The following is a 24,947-nucleotide window of genomic DNA, read 5'->3' as shown; positions in this document are numbered from 1 at the left end:
ATAGAGGTTGTGAGTTCACTTCCCAGCAACCACATGGTGGCTCACAACCATCTGTAATGAGATCTGGCGCCGACTTCTGGCATACATGGAGGCAGAATGTTGCATATATAATAAATAAATAAATCTTTAAAAAAAAAAGCTTGTCATTTAAAACACATAAAAATGAAATAAAATTTAACATCATACAATTATAAAAGCACCAACAATTCTATATAACAACTGATATGACATTATTATGAATCACTTATATGTTGATGTAGCATATACAACTTTTACTTTCATTTTAGAAAAGTTTCTATATTTGTGAATTTTATCCTGAAACTATAAGGAAACTCATCAGTTAAGAGCACTTGGTGCTTATACAGAAGACCCAGGTTCAGTCACCAGCATTCGCATAGTGACTCACGATTATCTATAACCCAAGAGCATCTGGCAACCAGACATATAAGAGGTATATATACATACATGCAAACCAGCATTCATATTCACAAAATAAAATAAATAAATCTCAAATTAAAAAAATTCCTAAAAGCCATTTTATTCTCAGCAGTAAATATCTTGTTTAAGTTCACAGTTTCTGTGAGGAGTAATATGAAGTTTGTATGTATGTGTTGTTGAGGTTTTTATTTTACCTGTTATTTTTGTGCTATATATTAGTTTAGTCTTTTGTTTTGTTTATTTTGTTTTGAGTTCTTTAATATTATTCAAACAACCGTAGACTTGTCCTTCATAGTTCAGGCTATTCATAGTGTGTGCTGGCAATGTCAATATTTTTATAGCACTAACTCTGTCAGCCTGGTGGCTTGTCGAGAAAGTATGTTCTTCATATTATTTGACTTTATCTTCTTGACCTTCTGTGTTGTTGGCAAACACAATAAAGGCAAAAGCAGAATAAAACATGAGGCATGGGAGTAGTAACTGTCTGTGGAGTGGTGCCTGTGCCTATGGTCCAGCCTTACTAACACTGAATGTGCACATTAATAACTGCTTACTATGAGATTATAAGAGAAATAAAAATCACTGAATAGCAAGCGTTATTTTAAAACATGTGTATTCATCACTGATAAAGCTGGTATACAGCACAAAGGGACCGTTCTCCAGATCCTTCGATTTAGACAAGCCACTTGAACTTCAAAGTTTCAGCCTCTAATTCCCAGAAGGGGATGATGATACAAGAATTATCTATAGTTCTTTATATCCTATATCTCTAATTTGAATATATAGCCTTCTAGAGTACTTGCAAATGGATGAGAGTTGTAGAGTTTACTTTGATCTTCATTGAGAGACACGTGGGAATATTTTATGTGAACCAGTCACTATCTGTATAGGTTTTCCTGAAAATCCACATATTTATTAACTTTATTAAACATAGTCTGCTTTTTACACTCCCTATTCCATTACCTGATATCTCTTCCTCATAATTCCAGTGTAAGATATCAGACACTGGTTTGAAATTTGTCTTACAAGTGGTAAATTTAGACTTTACTTATAAATGGACCATGTTTGTTGATATAAACTGAAGCATTCATTTCCTTATATTTTGTACCCATCGATGAAAACGTAATAGTTTTATTTTCTGTACCTAAAAGTATGCAAGAGCTTTAATGAAGTCCTACATTTTTTTCAGTTCCAATTTCTATACTAACTGTTGCCAGACAAGGAAAGACGACACTGCATAGTGCATGTGAATGTCTGGCCTTTTGCAACTACCTAAGCATATTCATGACAACTATTTCATCTCAGTACCCATGGAGATCTCCTAAGCTAGTTTGAACAACTATTAGCATCCTCATTTTATAGATTTAAAAATGGAGAAGTTGGGAGAGAGGGCTCAGTGGATAAAACCACCCTGCAAATGTGAGGACCAGAATTTGGACCCTCGAACCTATGTAAGAGTCACCTGTAATCTCAGCACTCCCGAGGCAGTAGCATGGAATCCCTGGGGTGAGTCTCCTGCCTAGGCTAGCCTATGTTGTGCTGTTCCTGCCTCAACAAGACACCTTAATTAAGTAAAATGGAGAGCAGTGAGGGAGGAGACCAGGCTTTGTTCTCCATGAACATGCATGGACATGCTCATGCATGGACACATGCATGCATACCACACATAGACACAAACAAACAACACTACACACAAAAAAGTGGGGATTTGAGAACATAAAGACCAAAACATACAACACATGGGTGGCAGATGATGGAAGGATCTTTTCATTGATTGTTTTTCTTAACCACCCAGCAGAAATAAAGTGAAAGAGTCAGAGAAACCATCAATGAGCTGGGTTAGGATAGAATTGTGGAGCTACACAAGATACCTCATAAAGGAGCTCCGGGAAATGAGGTATTAATTATAATAGACCCTGACATTTTATGGTTCCTAAATATAGCAAGACTACCAAATATAAGCCATGCTAGTAGTAGACATAATGATAATCAATTGGAGTGAGGCCCTCTGTTACTAATTCATTTAATGCCTGGAAATATATATTCATTCTGATAATCAGTGGAGCACCGGTGCTCTTAGAAAGCCCCGGTGGGTTTAGCAGAAGAAATCTGCAATTGGACAATAGCAAGCCTCCACGGATAATACAGAGAAGATTTTTAAAATTCTAAGCAAAGGAATTGCTGGCTTACATTTTCCAAGAGCGTACACTCCTGCCAAGTGTAGCTCCAGCCTTCAGATTTCCCCATGCTGCAGGAGTAAGGATGGCGTGGGGAGAACTGGGGAACTGGATTGCAGTGCACAGTTGCTGATTTCATTTAATTGCTTTTTAAATGTGAACACATAAAACTAATAATTATTGCATGATAAACGAGGAACAAATTGAAGTGTTACTCCAGCTTGTGAAAATCCTTGGTGCATAAAGCTTTGAAAATGACACATCCAGATTCGCAAATTATTGCATCCAAAATTTAGTTGCCCTGGCAGCCAGATTCCTTTAATCAGACAACTTGTTAGAATTCTCTCTCGTATATTTGCATCTTTTCCTTTTTTTAAACTTTTGGATCCGGGCATTTAAGAGAGTCAAGATTCTAAAGCTTAATGATTGAAGACGATTTCCTGAAATTGAACACACAGCTCTTACTCATTTTAACTAAATCAATGTAGCTTGATAAGCTGCCTCAGTTAAGAGATGGGAACATTTTTCGACCGTTGTTCTTTGTCCTCTATACTTGTGTTAGATTCTCATAAAAAATAGTGGATTTCAGATATAGCCTTTTTCAGGCTTTTTATATTTTACAATATTTTATTTACTTATAATAAAAATTGTTTTGTTGGTCCCTTTTCAAAGTAGATTAAAGTGTGTATAAAAAACAGTCTTGGGGTTTTCTGGGCAATGTGTCTGTGTGTGCGTATTCTTCCTGTGCTTTTTCTTTCTCTCTGTTTTGCTCTATCTTGGTTGGTCTTTTTATTTGCCTGTTTTCTTTGTAAAGCAATAAAGAAAGAAGGCATGTGCTTGATGTATGGGTGGGAAGCTGGGGAGTATCTGGAAGAGATGAAGGAAATTGTAAGCTGAATATATTGTATGGAAAAAAAGTCTATCTTCAATTAGAAACAAACAAACAAACAGTATTGGCTGAGTGCATTTGCCATTGGTGTGTGTCTAAAATGGGGTAGTGGAAGCAGCCAAGTTTGGATGTCATCTTCAGTCATCTTGTTTGATTAGCCTACAAACAATGCTATTGGGTAGATTCCCAGTGTCTCTGGATCCATTACAGCATGATAGTGTTATTTTTTAAGCTGTGTATATATTTCAGTAGAAAACTTATTTCCAAGTCCTAGAGACATTGCCTAGAGGATAAAGCACCTACTTCACAAATGTGGGGAATGGAGTATATCCCTAGGACCAGCGTGAAGGCTGAGTGGGTGGGGTACTAAGCTATAATTCAAGGGTTCAGGACAGGAGAGGGGGTTCCCAGTACAAGCTGGATCTCTGGATTGGCAATTGCCTTAAATCTGTAGTTCAGGGAGAGACCAGTTCATAAATAGAGAGCAGTATAGTAAGACACCCAATATCAACCTTTGGACTCTGCACTCACTTGCTTAGGCATGCATGCACACCCACCCACATATGTGTGCCCTCACACCACACACATAGACACATAGATACGCGTGTGTGTACGCATGTGCGAGTGTGCGCACCCCTGGATACACATATGCGTACACCTACATCCCGGGGGGGGATTCTTAGATAAAAAGATTGCAAATTTAATTCTATAAATGAGAGTCCAAAGCACCTTTTTAAATCCAAAAATTGACAAACATTCTGGCATGGCAGCTTCATTTCGTGGTGATGGTGGTTGTTGGAGACAAAACAATTATGAAATCAAGTTGGTTTTTATTCTATTCATTCATTAAATCTGTCTCATACATTTCTATGGGATAAATGTGTTAAATGTCTCTATTTCTTGTGCTTTTTTTTGTTTACGGTAGTCTATTCTCAATACTATATGCCTTCTTCACCAGCCACAGCTCTTGTTTAATTTCTGAACACTTAGATCAGTCCTTAGATAATGCAACTGGCTCAGGTCTAGTTGGTCATTTGAACGGCATACACTGTATCTCATTTTAATATTCCTAATCAGTGCATCATGTAAATGCGTTTTGAATAATGCATGTCTCCACTTTAATTACTTGTTTAATTATCTTTAGTTTCTTTTTTCAAAGCCTACAGCAATGGCTGTTGCTCAGATGATTAGAAAATTGCTTCCAGTTGCAGAAATCTATTTCCTGTTGTTTCTTTTGGCAGTGATTGCAGACCGGCCTCCCCCAGTCATTCGACAAGGTCCTGTGAATCAGACTGTAGCAGTGGATGGTACTTTAGTCCTCAGCTGTGTGGCCACAGGCAGTCCAGTGCCCACAATTCTGTGGAGGAAGGATGGAGTCCTTGTTTCAACCCAAGATTCTCGGATCAAACAGCTGGAGACCGGCATGCTGCAGATCCGATATGCTAAGGTAACTTTCAAAGATGTCGTGGACTCACTCCTTGCTTCTCCTTTATTTTTAATGGCAGCAACTAGTGTTGAAATACAATAACCTAGAGGAAATACTAAATAAGATACATTTTATTATTATGCATCTGTATATACTTAAGGTGATTTGAGGCATGACAAGTAATTTAAGGTCCTGTGGAGGTAGAAGGAAGTGCTTTGGAAGACATACTGAAAAAAGTGTTTGGGGACCTAATAGGTGGTATGCCTTCCATCTGTATGGTCGGATACAAGGCATTTTACAGGAAACTAGAAAGGGAAATTTCCTAGTACTGTTTTATGCATAGTGGACTTGAGCAGTGTTTCTGTTATGACTGTTTGGTTCAGCGTTTTGCAATTACAGGATATCATACACATAAGTAGCCCTCATAAACCCATGCACTAACATTTCAAATCATGAAAATGTAAAAGCCCACCGATTTGTCGAAACAAATGTGAGGATTTGCCAGCTGGGACATTACATCGCGTATCAATCTTTATGTTGCTCTGATTTTGATTTTTCTTTTGTATCAGTCCTTACATTGTTTTGATTTCTATTTTTCTTTTGTGGTCTGGGTCAGTCGGGCTTTTGAGAGAGATGAAACAACACTATCAGGCTGCGATCAGCAGTTGCTTCAATTGCCTGGCTCTGTGGTATAGGTGGCTTCCTTGGAGTTTTGGATCAACATCACAGTTGCTTTTGTGTGCTACCAAAGTTTGTAGTTCTTTTTGGAAACTGTTGCATATTGCTCTTGCCGTGGCCAGATGATGATGAGATTTGAAAAAGAAGAGTTGTTCAATTAGGGGAAGTTTATAGCTTTAGCATGCTGCTCCTGAGTTTTAGATTGAACCAGGATTTACTTTTTAGGCTTCAGTTTTCAGACGAGAGGGTGTTCTTTCCACCAAGGGTTTTGTTTTTACTTCTGAGACTCAAGTTTTGACTCAAGTGTTATAATAAGAGGTGGGGTAAAATGAGTAATTTAAGAAGATACAACATAATTTGTTTGTCCTTAATCTTTGATGCTAAACCTAGTCTGTTAAAGCACTGCAGATCAGATTTTTTTATTTTGCAGTTAGGATAACCATATAAAGGTTCTTTATTTCTGTGTCATGCAGTATTTTCCTTCACATTTCAAGAAAAATATATTCAACTCAAGGGACATTTCCGGTTCACAGGTTTTAATGTAGTTATTCATATTCATAGGCCATAAACAAACCTGTAATTGTTTTTCCAGCCTGGCAAGCCCTTGATTGTCCCAAATATTTCTTTTCCATCTGCTTTCACAGCTGGGTGACACTGGCCGGTATACCTGCATTGCATCAACCCCCAGTGGAGAGGCGACATGGAGTGCTTACATTGAAGTCCAGGGTAAGTCTGGGCATTTCCCTTCAAGCTCTTTTGATAAGAAAAGCCAATGGCCTTGTATGTGAGAGGCAAGTTAGTGTGCTACCTACACTCATGTGCCAGTTCGTGTATGTGTAAATTTGTGTTTTCTTCCCTCCACATTTTTTAGAATTTGGAGTTCCGGTTCAACCTCCAAGACCCACTGACCCCAACTTAATCCCCAGTGCCCCCTCAAAGCCTGAAGTTACAGATGTCAGCAAAAACACAGTGACTTTATCCTGGCAGCCCAACTTGAACTCAGGAGCAACCCCAACGTCTTATATTATAGAAGCCTTCAGGTAGAGGGGGGGAGTTGTTGCATGTTCCCTCCCTCCCTCCATCCCTCCATCCCCCCTTCCTCCCTCTCCTCTCCCTTTCTCCCTCCTTCCTTTCTTCCTTTCTTCCTCTTTTTTTGTTCTGCTGTTGTTTTGCATCCAGTGTTCTTGTTCTAATGTATGTATCTATCCTTAGCCATGCATCTGGTAGCAGCTGGCAGACCGTAGCAGAAAATGTGAAAACAGAAACATTTGCCATCAAAGGACTCAAACCTAATGCAATATACCTTTTCCTGGTGAGGGCAGCGAATGCTTATGGGATTAGTGATCCAAGCCAAATATCAGACCCAGTGAAAACACAAGGTAAATATTGATTGACTGAAACCTGAAATATCTACTAATCCTTAGTAACTGTAACTATACTAGCATGATGTGTGAGTTACAGGCTATGATTGCACATTTGTTCTTTCTTTTCTCTTGCTGTACAATATAATGTCCACAAACTATGTTTTTCTGGACTGAGGCTATCAAGATTGCTAACATACAGAATTGCCTCTCATAGAATCACAAATCCACTAAAAATATCCTTTGACTATTGGTATATTCTTCACAATTTTTTGAATTTTAAAAGTCTAGTATCTTAACCCTATTACAATTGTATTTAAAACTGAGTCGATTTGTTGGTGCCAAAATTCATTCCGCATAACCTCCAAGATAATTTTTCAGAATTTCCACCTGAGTTAATGCACGTCCTGTGAAAATCACACAGAAATAGGTAACCATTACAAACTTGGTCATCATGCCTCTTTGTAGCCAACATCCTGCAAGCCCCAGAAGATTTCTTGTCTTTAGATGTTCTCAAATCTTACTCTCACTGTGTGAAGCATGATAGGAAACTTTTCAGTGGAAGATGTTGTATCTTTTAGTGGAAGCTCGTTGGGAGTGAGAGATCAATACTGCAAGCCTGCAAAGCAGATTTTAACACATGCAGATCCTGAGATGTTACTTGTTGGAACTTTCTATTCAATGTGGGTTGAAATTATTTTCTTCTTTTGCCAGATTCTATTTGCCTGTCTCCCCGCTTACTGCTCTCATTAGTTTAATATTCTCATAGAAGGAAAATCTACACTTCCTTGAGCTAGCTGTTACCTTTTATTTAAACCTAGTGTTGCTGAAGTTAAAATACGCTTGTGTGTAAGGTGATTGGAAATATAGAATTATACCCCCCAACAGAAACATTGGCTCTTAAATTAATATTTCCAAAGGAAAACCTGTAGACTAGTTATAGTGAGAGAAGCAAGGTATATACAAAGTGCCTGCAAAACCCAAGCTGATTTCTTCCTTGTATCGGAGGGCAAACAACAGCAGTGTTGCTTGTTCTGGCTACCCCTAGGGTACAGCTAAACTGTCTTTTCAGGACATTTTGCTTTAGAAGTCTCTCTCTCTCTTTCTCCCCCCCCCACACACACTTTCTCTCTCTCTTTCTTTCTCTCTCTCTCTCTCTCTCTCTCTCTCTCTCTCTCTCTCTCTCTCTCATACACACACACACACACAGAGAGAGAGAGAGAGAGAGAGAGAGAGAGAGAGAGAGAGAGAGAGAGAGAAAGAGAGAGAGAGTTGAGTTGCAGAACATGTCCCTGTCTGTTCCTTGTATATGAATTCAACACACCCAGATGCCTAGGCAGATTTGCCATTGTGAGTCACCTGCTCAGGAGCCTTAATATACTTGGAGCCTGCCTTGAGTCAGTTTGAGGCTTGCAGTATTAGGCATGCATTTGTAAAGAATGTAGAAACTATGGCAGCTTCTAAATGGATTTAAACTTCTGTCCCCCTGGAAGCATCCCTATCCAGTGAATCTAAACGAAAGTGTTGATAGCTGACTTAATGCTATTCTGACATACACATGGGAATGTTTTTGTGACATACTCATTTGTAAATGAGAATATTGTTCACATGTTTTATGAACACCATTTTTTCCCTTTTCTTTGGGTTAGAACAGCCTCCTTCAGCTATATAGTAAAACAGCATAATGAAATGAATCCGTGTCAACTAGAGGCTGACTTTCAAGGGGAATATACATACCACTTTCAAATAAAGAATATTTTTATCTCATCTCTTCAGTCTAGCTGTTTGGCTTTTAGCAAGCTGATCATGCCTGAGCATCCAGTCTCCTTGAGTATAAAGTGAGGCTAAGTGAACTCACTTCTTCAGAATTGACAAAGATTATTAACTAATTAGTAAAAATGCAAGTAAGCTATTTTTTTCTCCCTAATGTCATAGCAAACTTGTGCTCTGTTCAGTGTCTAAACTAAGAATAAGGAGGATTCATAGAAAATTCAGCTATCATAACAGTATGAAAAGTAGCAAGTTTGCCAAATGAGAGTCTCAATTAAATATATCTTGACAGCTTGGAATGATGAGCCAGCACTAACAAGATTAAAATTAATAGAGCAAATTAAAAAATCTGGTACTTGAATTGTGATTTGAAAAATTAACTATAAAAGGCTGGAATAAGCGGACCAGTTCAAGGAGGATGTGGGTGTGTGTCAGGATTCATTGGAGTGCGCAGACTCCAGTTAAATTAGCTCTAAAATCTGCCTGAGTTCACTGAGAAATGTGCTTGCCAAATGAACAAAATTTATCCTTACTCGGATTTTCAGAATTATTTGTGAATCTAGTCATCTTTACCCCTTTATTTTGAATTCATTGGATCATGAATTATGTAATGTGTTGACTGTGAACACTACATTTTCAAATGGACTTTTAAGTCTTTGCTTCATTGTGCTTGGAAAGGTAGTATAAATGAAACCCAGGCTCCATATTCACATGGTCATGTCTTACCACCAATCTATACCCCCCATCCCTGCCATTTACATCCCCTAGGAAGAGACCAGTGACAGGAATTGGTAGAACTGAATGAATAGCTGAAAATCAATTCTAATTAAAAAAAAATTCAAGAGTCTTGATATGGCTACTCCGAAACCAAAAACACATGAAGAGTATGAGATCCCTCCTTTATCATTGTAGGTGACTTATTATGTAGAAAACATGCTTTCCCTCCCTCCAGACAGAAAAGGACCAATTGGGAGGAGCTACCAAGTCACAGTTTATTGTTTAGGTCTTGACCTTCTTTGGAGACATAGTAAAGCCTACCTCAGGATAATGGCTTGGGAATGAGCCTGGCAAAGTTTGATCCTACAAAGAATATTTGCTGTGTGGGTGACAGATAGGAGTTGCATGGGTTTTGTTGGGATATAATGCCACTTCTGGTACTATTCTGACAACATAGGCCCTAACCTTGAGCAATTCTTGAGCCTTAACTTGTAATGAAAATGAATTCATATGTAGAATATTACAGTATGCATATAGGATTCATCAGAAACTACCAGTTATGAGCCTGGGAAGGAAGATCAATAGCAAATGTGCTGTTCAAGCTCTAGGACCTGAGTTCAGCGCTTGGCATCCATGTGAAGACATGTCAGACTTGGTATGCATGAAATACCCGCACTAAGGAGGAAGACAAGCAAATCCTTGAAGCTTACAGCAGTAAGCTTCTCAGTATAGCCAAATTGGTGAGCCCCAGGTGCCAGGGAGAGATGCTGACTTAAAAAATAAAATGAATGATACCTGAGAACCAGCATGTGAGGTTCACTCCCTTCCTCCACACACATATGCAGTGTACCCTCACACAAATACGTACCCATAGCTACATATACACACCTACACACAAACACATACCCATAGCTGCACATGCACACCCCCACACAGCCGCGTACACATAGCTGCATGTGCACACCCCCACACACATACACAAAGAAGTTTTTCAACAGGAACATACTACTTATTATGCACAGTGAGGGCTCCCTGTATAGTCCTCCCTCAATAATTGTGTAGTGGTTTATAATACTGAACTTGGCATTAGATAGAGCAATATCTAATGTTTATTCTGAGTGTATCTCTGAATGCTGACAAAGAGCACTTACAATTTTATGCATTCGGGGAACCGATTCACAAGCTTCTCAAAAATATATCATTAGATGTCACTTTCCTATTTTCTTTCTGATATATAATGTTCTATAACAATAATATAAATTGCTGTTGCAAAATGATAACACTTGGTAGGACAGTCCCTTCATGTTCCTGAAGGGATCCGTTGGCAGGTTTGTTTTAAATCAAAGAAATGAAGGGATTGGGGAGCAAATCATGGTATGGACTGTTTTAGTGTCCGGTCCATTGCTGTGAAGAGGCACCGGAGCCAAGTGACTCTTGCAAAAGCAAGAAGTTAGCTGGGGGCTTGCTTACACTTTTAGAGGGTTAGTCCATCAATTATCATCATGGTAGAAAACAGAGAGGTGTAACATTGGGGCAGTAGCTGCGAACTTTACTTCCTGATTCACAGCCAGCAGAGTGAGAGTCATTGCACCTAATCTCTCAAAAAGCATGGGCTTTTGTAACCTCAAAGCCCACCAACCCCCCAAGACACACCTCCTCCAGCAAGGCCACACCTCTTCCATCAGGCTGCACCTCCTAATCCTTCCCAAACAGTTCTACTCCCTGGTGACTAAGCATTCAAATATTTGAGCCTATGGAAGCCATTCTTCTTCAAACCACTACACCAACTTTTTGAAAAATGGTTATTTTTGTATTTAGTCATCTTTGCTAAAATGCCAAAGATTCTTCGAGAATGAGAACTTTTATATGAGGTTAACTGATTCTAAACTGAAGACATAATGATGTGTCCGAGTTAGGTACTCTGAGACCTTTAAGATGGGTCCAACCTCTGCCCAATTATGCAATGCCTTTCATGCCTTTCTGTCACCAATCCTCATAAGAAGCAGTGCGTGTTGTCTGTCATTACATGGCATGTAAGGAACTGAGGTTAAGTAATGTCCCTTGCAGCTATGGCTGGGTCTCAGTGGTACAGTACTTTCCTACTCTAAAGCCCTGGGTTGGGGTGATGAAAGACAACTATCTTCCCAAAGTCACATGAGTTTTTGTTGCCCAGGGGAGGGTGTTCAACCAAATCCAAGTTTTGTTTTTATTTTATTTATGTTTCATCTGCTAACTTTTTTCTTTGGAGTTGGTAGCTAAAGTCAGAGCAGCAATGGGGAGCAGAGAGAAAGCACAATGTGCCTGAAATGGCCAAGTAACTGCTAAATGTTTTTTCTCGAGACTGTGATTCTCAGCATGCCGTAGGTCAGCAGTGGACAACAGGACAGGAAATGTGAGAAGTGTAGGGCCAAGAATTATCCTAATGTTTCCAAGTGATGGTGGCACATGCCTTTAATCCCAGCTCTCAGGAGGCAGAGGTTGGTGGATCTCTGTGAGTTCGAGGTCAGCCCGGTCTACAAAATGATTACTAGGACAGCCAGAGTTGTTACATAGAGTAACATTGTCCCAAAAAGAAAATTATCTTAGTGTATTTATCATTTTGATTATTTATTTACTTGTATATTTTTGGATTTTTTTTTTCTAAGACAGGGTCTCACTATGTAGCTTTGGCTGTTCTGAACTAACTGCATAGACCAGACTAACCTCGAACTCACAGGGATCCTCCTGCTTCAGCCTTTCAAGTGCTGGGATTAAAGGTGTTTGTCACCGTGCCCAGCCATTTTCTTTATTTCTATGCTTAGTTTTTAGATAGGGCTTTAAATGAGCCAGGTGGCACAGATGTTTAATAGTGGGTGACCTGTCATCTCGCCGTTCAACTTGGTTCTCTGACCTCTGTCAGCATCACAAATCTCATTTAAATATTCGTGGTTTTGCTTCTTATCCTGTGACAGGAAATATTTAATCATTTGCCAAACTAAAACTTTCATTTTTATTTTGTGTAGGTTGGTCACACATCTAAATGTATGTATCACAATACCAAAGTCTATAAAGAGTTCTGTAGTGCCCCCAAAATCTTCTTTGTTGTTATTCTTTACACTGCATTCCTTCTACTACTTGAAACAAAATAACACATCTGTACTTTAGAAAGCCTCTTTAGCAGTGTTTGAGTAGAGAGTATAGCCAATTTAGCAAAATAGTTCCATGTTCCCCAAAATAGTAGAGCATAAAGGACACCCGTGGCTGTTTGTTCTTACTGTGTCCCTGGTCTTCTTTTGAATATTTTAGTATTCATGAGATTGAAAAGGAATTATTACATCCTCCATGTAATATAGTAAACTAAATCAGTGTCAACTAAATGATGGTAAAGGCTCGTATCTCACAGATCTAATCAGATTTGTTTGATCAGACCTTAACTAGAGCATCTGTGTCCCTTCCTGTGTAGCCATTCTCTTGCCACCTACCTCAGTGGAGAAGATGCCCAGGTTCCTCCTCGGAGCTGTGCTCTTCATCTGGTTTCTGCACTCAATTTCCCCTTACCGCATTTGCGAGCTTTTCCTCCCCGTACTCTCTGCTACAGCTCCTCGTGCTTTCCTTTCTTGTCTAGTTAGGATCATTGCAGGGGGGTGTATCACACTCAGAGAGAATTGCACCACCGCTCTCAGGCTCAGCAGAAAGATGATCATTACATGGTAGGAGGCGCTCTTAGAAATTACTGTTTGCCACTCTTACCCTTGCCTCCTGCCCCTTTTTTGGCTTGCACAGGTTGTCTGCTTGTTCTGACACGAACCCCCTCCCTTCTTTGTTTATCTTCTCCTGGTCTTTATAAAAAGGTTAAGCTGTAATGGGTGGAGAGAGGGATCAGTAGCTAAGAGGCCTTGCTCTGAATGTGTAAGGACCTATCTTTGAATCCCTGAATTCAAATAAAAACCCCATGTGAGCACATACATTGTCCTATATCCCTAGTGCCATGGGAAAGGAGCAGAGGCATGAATAATATTGGTTGGTGGGTTCACTGCTTGTCAGCCTAGTTCCAGGCTCATTGAGAGATCCTGTCTCAAGGCAGCAAGGCAGAGTGATAAAGCAGAACACCTGTTGTTCTTCTTTGGCCCTACAGATGCATGCATCTGTGCACACACACACACACATGAACACACACACATACATGCACGTGAACACACACACATACACAGGAACGTATACACACACAAAGAAGGTAAGTTGTGCTTGTTTTTCTCTATATTCAGACTCATTCAGACTGACTCCACAGTTCTCCTTTTCCAAGAGGTACTGTCGGCGCAGTAGCCTTGCAGAGGGCCTTGACCATGTTCTTGCATCCTTACAGATGTCCCACCAACTAGTCAAGGCGTGGACCACAAGCAGGTCCAGAGAGAACTGGGGAATGTAGTCCTGCACCTGCACAACCCTACCATCCTTTCTTCCTCTTCGGTGGAAGTGCACTGGACAGTGAGTTGTTGTAATATTTGTATGGATTTTAATAATCAGGTGATTCATAGGGAGTTTACACCACTGTTTTTCACTTCCACACTAATGTTAATTTTATTATGCAAACATTATTTATTCCAGGGGGAATGATCTGACTTTAAAATATATATGCTAAAATAACATATATATATATATATACATATATATGCTAAAATAATCCTGCCAGTGTCGAGAGATAGAATCACAAAGTATTTGAGTACATGACGTGTGACATGCACATTGCCACATTTTTTTCATTTAGGAATACTTCCAAGTTGTATTGAGCAGATTTTGAAAATATATTTTTGTTAATTCTTTGAGCATTTAATGCATACATATCTATATGTATGCAATGTATTTTGTCATATTCACCCCCTACCCCTTCCCCTCATGCTTTTCCTATCCACGCCCACCCTCCCTTCCATTTCCAACTTCATAGTTTTCAAAACCAGAATGAGAAAACAACGCCATCTCTAAGGTGCCCACATGTCTCTTATAGAAGGGGACACCCACAGTGAAGGCTCGTGCTTCTGCTGAAGCAGATTAGAATATTATTACAGAAGCTGGTGCTTCCTCACAGCTGTGCACTAGAAATCCACACTGTGTGCTCCGATTGTTTTTTTTTTTTATTCTTGTGCATTTTTATTACTAGTTTGCAGCAAAACAAGAAAATAGTGAGACTAACTCCATTTTTATTCATCATTGTGATAGGTGGATCAACAATCTCAATATATTCAAGGATATAAAATTCTCTACCGGCCATCTGGATCCAGCCATGGTGAATCTGAGTGGTTGGTCTTTGAAGTTAGGACCCCAACCAAAAACAGTGTAGTGATCCCTGATCTCAAAAAAGGCGTCAACTATGAGATTAAGGCTCGCCCGTTTTTTAATGAGTTTCAAGGAGCCGACAGTGAAATCAAATTCGCCAAAACCTTAGAAGAAGGTAAGTGTGATGGAGTGGACGTCCTCGGTGTGCAAGATGCCTCCTGTGCTTTTGAGTTAATAGAACTTGTTTAAAAGTTAGTAATGGCATTCATCATGAATCTACACAGATTAAAATATTTTTGCTGTGGGAATGTGTTCACTAACAAGTGTAAGAAACTGTAAGTGACTTGATACAGTGGCCACTTGCACAAAATGTGTGCAAACGTTAAAACTATCTCTAAAATTCACATTCGAAGATAGACTTGCCTGTGATTTGCACGCTTTTTATTCATGGACGCTTATGTTAGTGGGGTGTACGTAAGCTGAGTAATATCTGGGTTTGCCCGGACTTTCCAGAGTCCACATTTTCTCCTGATGCCTCATGCTTGGAAACCCCTTGGTTCCTGGCAAACCAGAATTTCCACTCTAGAACTGAAAACCAAAAAGAGTATCAACAGAAATATAAAGGCTTTCCTGTCACAGTATACTTTAAAAGAAGGGGGGAGCGAATTTTCTCTAATTACTAGTCGGCATATGTGTGCGTGTGTGTAGGTATATGACATTGCTGTGAAGACATGGAGTACTTTTTTTCTCCTTCCACCTTGGGACTCAGGGAGATAACTAAGGTGGGCAAGCTTGCCTGGCCATACATTTGCTTGCTGATCAACCTCACTGCCCTGTTCAGAGGTGTTTTGTGCTTGTAATTGTATTTGGCTATTAAAAAAAAAAATTGCCATGTCAATGACTTAATATAACTCAGAGAAAACTTGTAGTTTGGGGCCCTTTGGTGTTGGGTGATACCCATGTTTAAAACATGCAACATCAGTATGTTTACTGTGTGTTTTTGAAATTTGTATGTTTTGGTGTTCTATGCTACACTCTTACAACCTATTGTTTTTATTGCAATTAATAGCACCTAGTGCCCCTCCCCGAAGTGTAACTGTGTCAAAGAACGATGGAAATGGGACTGCAATTCTTGTCACTTGGCAACCACCTCCTGAAGACACTCAAAATGGAATGGTTCAAGAATATAAGGTAATGGACTTAGTAAATTCACTGGCAGCCCTCACAGCTCACAGAAAAAAGTACCCTGCATGGATTGTCTAGTGTCCTTTGTCGCCATCTGCTGGCCCAACTGCCAACATGTAAAATCATTTCTTAAATTCTATACACAGTAATTGTCTGTACTAGAAAAGCTATTTGGAAAATAAATAAGTAAAGATTAAAATAAAAGTTGTAAGTGGCCAACTAATATTAGTTTATATAATCTCATATAAATTTTAAATGTTCATGATATTTTTTTCCTTCCCAAGATGTGGCTTAGATATATCACCCAAAATTTGATAATAGCTGGACAGTATTCACTAGGATTCATTTTAAGCAAATAGCTTCCTTTATAAAAAGTCATTATAAACTTCCTATTTACTCGCCAGAATGTAAGTCGAGTCTAGTAACGAATCTATATTATAGTATGGCGATGAGGTCTGTAATTCAGTGTAGTGGTAAGCAAATGGCTGGTGGATTGAATCAGCAACATCTCAATGGAAAAGAAGTGTGTGCTTTTCCACCATTTCTTCAAACCATATATACACAGTTACATATATGTGTGTGTATCTTTTTAAACATGTGTGTGTGTGTGTGTGTATAACATATATCTTTAAACACGACAAACCTTAATTATAAAGTGTACACTCCTGTACTTAGCATTACAATGGTGCCTGCATAATTTTCTGGTTATGAGGTAGGGTTGTGGCATAGGTTCATTTCCACTACTGAGGTTATAACATGAACACATCTGGCGGTCATCTGTGAACATGAACCTGGGCTTAGGATGGTGAACACGCTTGCCTTCTCCACTTTGAACTCCAGACTTACTAACATCAGAAGCACTTTCCAGGACTATTGTATGTTTAACAAATCTTCTGGTGATTTGATGGTTGTCAAATGAAAGCTGAACTAAGGACTATAATTTTGTTGGCAATTATTTACTGTGTTTTTGGGTGTGCACGCATGCGTGCATGTGTGTTTATGCGTGTGTGTGCATGCGAGTGTGTGTATGTACATGTAGGCCACAGTGAGGGAGGACAAGTCAGGGGACAACCCCCAAGACTCTTGTTTTTCCTTTCCACTGTGTGGCTTCTGGGGATCTAACTCAGACTGTGAGCCTCAGTCACAAGCACCTTATCTACTAAGCCATCGTGCTGACTTGGAACATAATTATTTTTTGAGTACCAAATTAATTCATAAAGCTGAAACCAGGGATACATGTCTGTAACTCCAGTTCTTGTGGGATGGAGGCAGGAGGATGAGAAGCTCAACATACACACACACACACACACACACACACAACCCAAAACAGAAAACAAAATAAATCATTTTTAAAATATGTGTAATAAATAAATGTATAGTAACTAAACCTAAGCTTAATTATAGGCATTATATTTTAAAGTGATTTTTTTAAACAAAAAAAAATGTAAAATTTTTGTACGTTGGTTATTTGCATACTTTTTGAGTTTTTTGTGTTTTTTTTTTTTTGGATTTTTGAGACAGGGTTTCTCCGTAGCTTTTGGTTCCTGTCCTGGAACTAGCTCTTGTAGACCAGGCTAGCCTCGAACTCACAGAGATCCACCTATCGCCCGGCCCACTTTTGAGTATTTAACACACACAAACACAAACACTCACAGGAAGACACTATATATATATATATATATTTCTTGATCAATGATTGAAGACACAATATATTTTTAAAGACACCATAGATGTTTCAAAAGCATTTCAAGTAAAAATTTCACTTGTAACTGGTTCATTAGAAGATCAATATGGCCATCATCTTAAATACTTCCTCATAAGGTCTAAGGTTGTTCCAGTGTTAGGGTATAACAGCACACAATGTTTCAACCCAGGGCAACAGGCTGTTGTAGAAGCATTTGTAAAAGAGCCTAAAATTTGATGTTGTCTTGGTTCCCAAGCAAAATTGTGTAACGTAGACATTTTCCCCTAAGAGTCAGAGTTCATTTCTCTCCTCAAGAAATGTGCAAGGGTGGATTTCACTTAGCTTCATGGTCAATTTAAAATAATAAAATGCCTTTCAGAACCTGATTGACTGGCACAAAATCAGTTTGTGGCTTTGGTTCAGCTCTGTAATGTAATTGTTGGGAAAAAAACTCACAAAGGAGTCTCTTTCCCATGGTCAGGTTTGGGATAGAATGTTTGTGGGCATTAAGCATTGAAACTGTACAGCACTAATTAAAACTTTAAGAGAAAAAGTTAAAGGTGATTGACCAAGTGCTAGAGAACATTGGTGTTTTGATTGCCGTTGAGTCTGTTCTCCTAGTATAGTTTAGATAATAATAGCCAATCCTAGCTAGGCCTTCCTACTGCTGGAGGGTGCTGTAGAGAAGCCAGAGAATTGCAAACTAGTTTAGATATAATTTCGTTATGGAAACAGTAAAAATATAATCATCCCCGTATCCATTTATTCAAGAGTATCATTCAATGATTAATCTTTTAATGACACCTAAAGGCAGGCTTAGAGTGTAGTCAGACTTTCAATCTCCTAAGTATATGGTTTCTTACGGCATGTCAGTATCAAAGTTCATGATTACACAGTTACCTTTCTATTATAAGAATTTCCTTGCATCAGGTGTATATAGTTATTCTTTTTTATTCCCAATGTGTTATGAAACAGAAAGTGTTATTTCAATTTTATATGGAAGATCTGATAGTTAATATTGTTGTCTATTGATCATAGCTCAGCATACCATGCTCAAGATAAACCCTAGGGTTACCCTTACACATTATTAGTTTTTTATTTCCAATACCAACCATATTTATATGAAATACTTTAAATTATTCCGGAGTTCTTCTGCCTTTCCAGAACACTGTGTCTTAGGTTTGATGGTCACGTGATGTGTTCGCTCTGGTTAATTCTGTCCTGAAGTGTCAGGCTCAATGCTTCCTGTGCGGCTTTGTTTTGTGGCAGTTGGTCATATGGAGTTACTCTTGCGGTATAATTGTGATTATAATACAAATTATAAATGATAGCAGGTACATTATTGCTCTTTACGTGAATATTCACAGCCTTCCACAGAGTAATTTTTATTTCATCATGAAAATTTCTTGATGATAAAAAATAACAAAAACCTAATGAAATGGGCTGATGAGAGCCCTGTGAGAGAAATAACCAATACGTTGACCACTTTATATGTTAAGATTTTTTCATAATTTATTTGTTTTATGTATTTATTCATGTGTGTGCAGTTGCATATCGGATCCCTCTGAAATGGTGTTACAGATGTTTATAGACTAAATTATGTGGATGTTGTGATCTATACTCCAGAACTCATGATCCCTATGATTATATAGCAAACTTTCTTAACTCTCAAGGCATATCTCCAGCCCCTATATCAGTGGTTCTCAACCTATGGGTCATGTCAAATAGCTCTTTCACAGGGGTCACCTAAGACTGACAGAAATCACAGATATTATGATTCATTATAGTAGTAAAATTATCATTATAAAGTAGCAATGAAAATAATTTTATGGTTGGGGTCACCACAACAGAAGGAACTGTATTAAAAGGTCACAGCATTAAGAAGGTTGAGCACAGCTCCCCTATATGATAGATTCTTCAATGATTATAGCTAACAAAAGTACCTATGAAAACGTAGGAACTTTAAAGCTACTGCTAGTATGGAATTTGATGAGAATAATCTCAGAATTATTTCAAGGCCAAGAATGATTTCTAAAGTTTCATTTACTGGATCATTGGATTCTTCATAGATCTGCACTCTGCATAGGTCTGAAACTTATATGTGATGTGTGCTGAACTTTGCATAAACTTGGGTAATTTATCAGTTTTACTCTCATTATTTACTTCTTCCAGGTTTGGTGTCTAGGTAACGAAACTAGGTATCACATAAACAAGACAGTTGATGGGTCTACCTTCTCAGTGGTCATCCCCTCTCTGGTTCCTGGGATCCGGTACAGTGTGGAGGTGGCAGCAAGCACTGGAGCAGGTCCTGGGGTGAAGAGTGAGCCTCAGTTTATCCAGTTAGGTAAGAGTCACATGATCTGTCATTTTCCCACTTAGCTCTGCTTGGCTGTTTTTATTTTGCTTACAGACCAGCCATTGTTGCAAGTCAAGGAGAAGCAAGAGTATGGCTTCTAGCTGCCGCAGGGCTATCTTTGTTTAAAACACAGACAGCTATGGATACATAGCCATGCATCACTTACCAAGGGCAATACAGTCTGAGAAATTCATCGGTAGGTGATTGTGTCATTGTGTGGGCATCACAGAGTACAGTGATGTAGACTAAGACATCAGTGACATCACTAGGCAACACAATCTTTTGGGACTCTGCATATGGTTCATCACTCCAAGATGTTATATATGGTTAATGACTGTAGATGTCTTGCAACTAAAATATCAAGGTGTAATTATCACTCTTTCAAATACAGAGATGTCAATATTTACTGTCATTCTTACTCTGGCTTATGGAATTTTTATCTAATTAACAAATGCTGTTACTCGACCATCAAGGAAGCCTCAAATAAAAAGAAAGACTCAGTCTTTTCTCCTGTGGCTTTTACAACTGTTCTGGAAGAGAAAGGTCTTCATTAGGGTTTCTATTACTCTGACAAAACACCATGAGCAAAATGCAAGTTGTGGAGGGAAAGGTTTATTTGGATTACTCTTCCACAGCACTGTGCTTCATTGGAAGAAGTCAGGACAGTGACTCCAGTAGGGAAGGAGCCTGGAGACAGGAGCTGATGCAGAAGTCATGAACTGGTGCACTTACTGGCTTGCTTCCCATGGCTTCTTTGGCCTACTTTCTTAGAAAACCCAGGACCACCAGTCCAGGGACTGCACCACCCACAATGGGTTGGGCTGTCCCTCACCAATAACTAATTAAGAAAATGTTTTACAGCCAAATCTTATGGGGGCATTTTCTCAGTTAAGGTTTCCTCCTTTCACATAACTCTAGTTAATGTGTCAGGTTGCCATAAGACTAGCCAGCACAGGAAATAAAATCCTTCCTTGAAATACTTAAGCCAGGTTTTGGAAATTTATATTTACATTTAATGTCTATTTAAAATTATAATTGCTTTTTATTACAAAAGGTAAATTAAAATATTAATATTTAAATATTTATATACTAATTACTTAAAAGGTTAAATACAATTTCTGCTTTAAAAATATTAGGTTAATGAAAAAGAAAATGCGTCACAGAAGCTTACATGACTATGATTCAATACAGAAAATATACAAATTAACATTCACTACAGAAACTATATTACATGCAGACTATACAAATTAACAGGTGGTTAAATGTCAAATATAAAAAACAAATACTATTGTTCCTAAAAAGACAAGATAAAATTAGTTTGATTTTTAAGCAGTGATGTTTATATTATTAAAGGTAACAAGGAGTGCAGAGTCAACTTTATATATTAACAATCAGAAATAAAACTTTGAAATATTTTATGTCGTATGTTAAATTATGGCCAAAGGATCAGGTGACACAGTCAGCATGCTTCCCAAGCACATACCTTCTTAAGGCACTAACAATACTGTCACCCGAGAATTATGTCAAGATAAAATTAAGAAACATCCAGCCTGGAATATTGTACTTATTTCACTGTTAAGACAAAGCCAGTGGCTCTAAGATAGACAGAAAATCTTTGCAATGTAACACAGTAAAGTTTCTCAAACGCTAGTTATTGGTTAGGACTCAGTTCGGTGTAAGTTCTGAGGGCCAAGCATTGTGGACCACAGGCCAATGAAATTGAGGCTTTAAGATGAAGTTTCCCGGGCTGTCCCCAGGCCAGCTGAGAAGGGGAAAGGAGACACATTTTATGGGAGAACTTAAATGCTTCAGGCTAAGAGGGGGGCATCTTGCTCTTGCCCATTCTGATTGCACGTAAGGTATTTGGGGCCCCCACAGAATGAGGTCGCTGGGTAGGGAACCACCTTCCACCGAGTGGAGATTTAAATGCTAATTCTGAGATTCCCATTTAATGCTTGCTCACTCAGCTGCAACTCTGGGCTAGAATTTCGTAATTTTTAACTCACCATTTCCACTTACCAGCTTGGAATGTAATTATTACATACATCTTTTTTAGACAAAAATAGCTTCCCAACTTGTTTCAAGCAATACAGGAAACGGAAAAAAAATGCTTAATGCATCTGTTAGAATGTTTTAACATGCATGCAGGAATAAATATAAGTTGACACACACACATTTATCCACTTCGGTGTAATGTCAATATCTATTTTTTAACATTGCAAGTTACATCGCTGTGATCCTGTTGACGATGTTTGCTTTTATAGCTCCCTGCCTTTTCGTCCTATTATTTTGTAAGATGGGTTGGAAAGGGGGACTGTGGGCTATTTTATTAAGATTTATATCAAGAAATTTAAGACTCAAATATTTTAATATAGTCTCAGCTGCAGTGAGACAAAACCCGATATACCGAGTGGCCATTGAATTCATTAGTCACACCACACTTTATTCCGTTCAGCCCATCTGGTCGCTAGCAGTGGAACCTCGCATGGCCCTTTCTATAAAATCTGAAGCTACCAGATTTAACCTTGCACAAACAACCGTGAGATCTATAAACCTGGTAGATACAAAGGATGAATTAAGAGTGAAAAGAATGAGCCTGCTTAGTGAGCGTTGAGAGGTGGAAATGCTCTTAGGCCAACCAGAGATAAAAGGGTCTGGGACATGAAATAAAACTTTCCATCAACAAACAGTTGAAAGCAAGTGACTGCTGGCAAAAATAGTTTCTCAGCCTTGACCCTCTGTAAAGTGAAATTAGCAGTGGTGTTCAAGGAAAGGGTATATGTAGCACACTCATGCACGTGCACACACACACATACACACAGCATGAAAAGGTATTTAGACCTTCCATGTGGAGAGGAGCGCTGTATTCCTAAAGCAATCTCAGCACACACTAAAAGCTATTTATTTTTATTGCCAGTTGTCTTGTCAAGAGGCAGTATCATTTAATAAGAAAAAAGCCATGTTCAAGTTCAGAAATGTTGTTCATGAAGAATTAGTTGTGTCAATTATTGTTCTCGAAATGAAACTATACCGGGGGACCAGAACATGCTCCAGTTTTAAAGCAGAATTGCTGATGTCTCTTTGATCTGGCTTGGAGTTCTCTTTCCGCAGAGTGGCTGTGAATCGGTCCTCTCTTGACAGGGCTCAGATGATCTGGTCGCTGGTGTTTACCTTGCTACAGCTTCCCTGTTCCAGGGAACGGTGACTGGCAGGTGCCCTGAAATTTTTATGTAACCTGCCTGCATGACCCTTCTCTAGGATACCTTTGACCAGGAAGAGTGAGAGACGGGTGTCTGTGTCTCCAAGGAGACATGGGGGAGGCAATGGGACCAAATTCGTGACAGAAGCAATTGATTACACACAGATCTACAAGGGAGAAGGCCACAGGAGCCCCACTCATGACCCCGCAGTGTGAATCTAGAGGAAGGGCCTGTGGAATCATGGTGTCTTTATTGGTGCTCAAAAGTTTCCTCAGAACTAAACCCCTGTAAATTTTAAGGGTTTGGTTGTTCCAAGAGGAAACAGTGATGGATTCCAGAGTGCCCCGCCATCACTAAGAGGCTGCCACCACTGGATATGTGCACAGTCCATAGAGAACGAGTGGGATCGTGAAGGAGGTTGAACTGCTATGTCCCATACACAGATGGTCATAAGGAGGCCAGAGTATCTGGCTTGAGCATGCTAAGACCTGGGAGAAAACAGGAAGAGAGAGCTGCATAGATGGTTCTGTGCTTGCCGAGCAAGTTTGAGAATCTAAGTCAGAGTCCCTAGGACCTCTGTAAAAGCTGGGCATGACAGCATACTTCCAGAATCCCAGCAGTAGGGAGGCAGGGAGAAACAGATGCTACGGCTCACTGGCAGCCAGACCAGCTGAAATACTGAGCTGTGCATTCAGCGAAAGCCTGTCTCCAAGACATAGGTGGGAAGCGATTGAGGAAGACATTGGGTGCTGAATTTTGGCATCCACAGGCATATTCATAACACATACACACCCACACCCATATGCACAGCCATTGGCACCCAAAATGTAAGCACACATACACACATACATTTTTCTCAGAGCTCAAACATATTCTTAGGAGATGGGCCTAACTTTCTCACAACAGGAGAAAAAAAAAAGGACTAAGCCAACTCTATCCCCCAGTACTCTCTCTTTGCTGCTAATGGGTTTAGGACCAGAGGGAACCATTTCCTTTACTGTGTGCTCACTGATGGCTGTGCCAGACTCCAGTGCATAGCTTCAATCCGCTGGTCATACAGAGGGCCCTGGTTAGGTTAAACGGGTCGCAGCGCATAACCATAAGACATGAATCTGAGAAGGGAAGTGCCAGCAGTGAGGGGGCTGCTAGCAATGGGAAGGAGATGATGAGGGGAGTGGAAGAATACACTGTGTGTATCGAATAGCAAAACTACAGTGAACAGGGAAAATAGATCCAAATAAGAATGCAGGACATTAGTAGTTTATGTCAGATGATTCAATGATAGGAAGAATAAAATGGGAAAGCACCACTTTTCCCCCCAGATAGAGTGTAGAAAGATATTAAAAGGACTTCCACTAGTCGGGACACTGCACACTGTGCAGCCTTAAGTTGGCCATCACTAAGGGTCAACAAAACGGGTTGCCTTGCTGGTAGAGCAACAGCCTTGATTTCCTAGAGTTCCCAGGCAGCTCTGGGGGTCCTTAACTAAGAACTACAGGCGTCAGCAATTTCTCTATAAGCCTAAGACAAATGGAAAATGAGTAAATTTTATTATCCATATATTCTATCAATTTTTAATTTTGAATCAAAATGTCTAACAGAAAATATGAGTCCTTTTGGCTATTCGTAACACTTGATGATTCTTTTACATATTTAATGTTCTTTTCTTATTTCTAATGTGGATCATCATTATTATTCTAAAAGAAAGATTATCTGTAGTTCTTCCAAAGCTAATTTTTATAGTGTTTTAGCGGTCTTTGATTTTATAATTCTTTCTGAATGTAAGTTCAAATAATGTGTAATTAAGACAGTTGAA

General features: G+C 39.1%; 1 protein-coding gene across 7 annotated transcripts in view; it reads left to right on the top strand.

Annotated features, from left to right (window-relative positions):
* Positions 1-24,947, top strand: part of Robo1 (roundabout guidance receptor 1) — a 1,002,189-nt gene that overhangs the window by 921,764 nt on the left and 55,478 nt on the right. For all 7 annotated transcript variants that reach the window (XM_057763690.1, XM_057763686.1, XM_057763689.1 and 4 more), the window contains 8 exons: positions 4,746-4,951; positions 6,253-6,334; positions 6,480-6,648; positions 6,821-6,987; positions 13,799-13,920; positions 14,650-14,881; positions 15,776-15,897; positions 19,748-19,919. In XM_057763690.1, coding sequence (XP_057619673.1) covers positions 4,746-4,951; positions 6,253-6,334; positions 6,480-6,648; positions 6,821-6,987; positions 13,799-13,920; positions 14,650-14,881; positions 15,776-15,897; positions 19,748-19,919 — 1,272 coding nt within the window. The remainder of the gene's footprint in view (positions 1-4,745; positions 4,952-6,252; positions 6,335-6,479; positions 6,649-6,820; positions 6,988-13,798; positions 13,921-14,649; positions 14,882-15,775; positions 15,898-19,747; positions 19,920-24,947) is intronic.

This window comes from Chionomys nivalis, chromosome 3 (assembly GCF_950005125.1).
Source record: "Chionomys nivalis chromosome 3, mChiNiv1.1, whole genome shotgun sequence".
NCBI lineage: Eukaryota > Metazoa > Chordata > Mammalia > Rodentia > Cricetidae > Chionomys > Chionomys nivalis.
The sequence above is the reverse complement of the archived record's forward strand: the minus strand, read 5'-3'. Positions and strand labels throughout refer to the sequence as shown.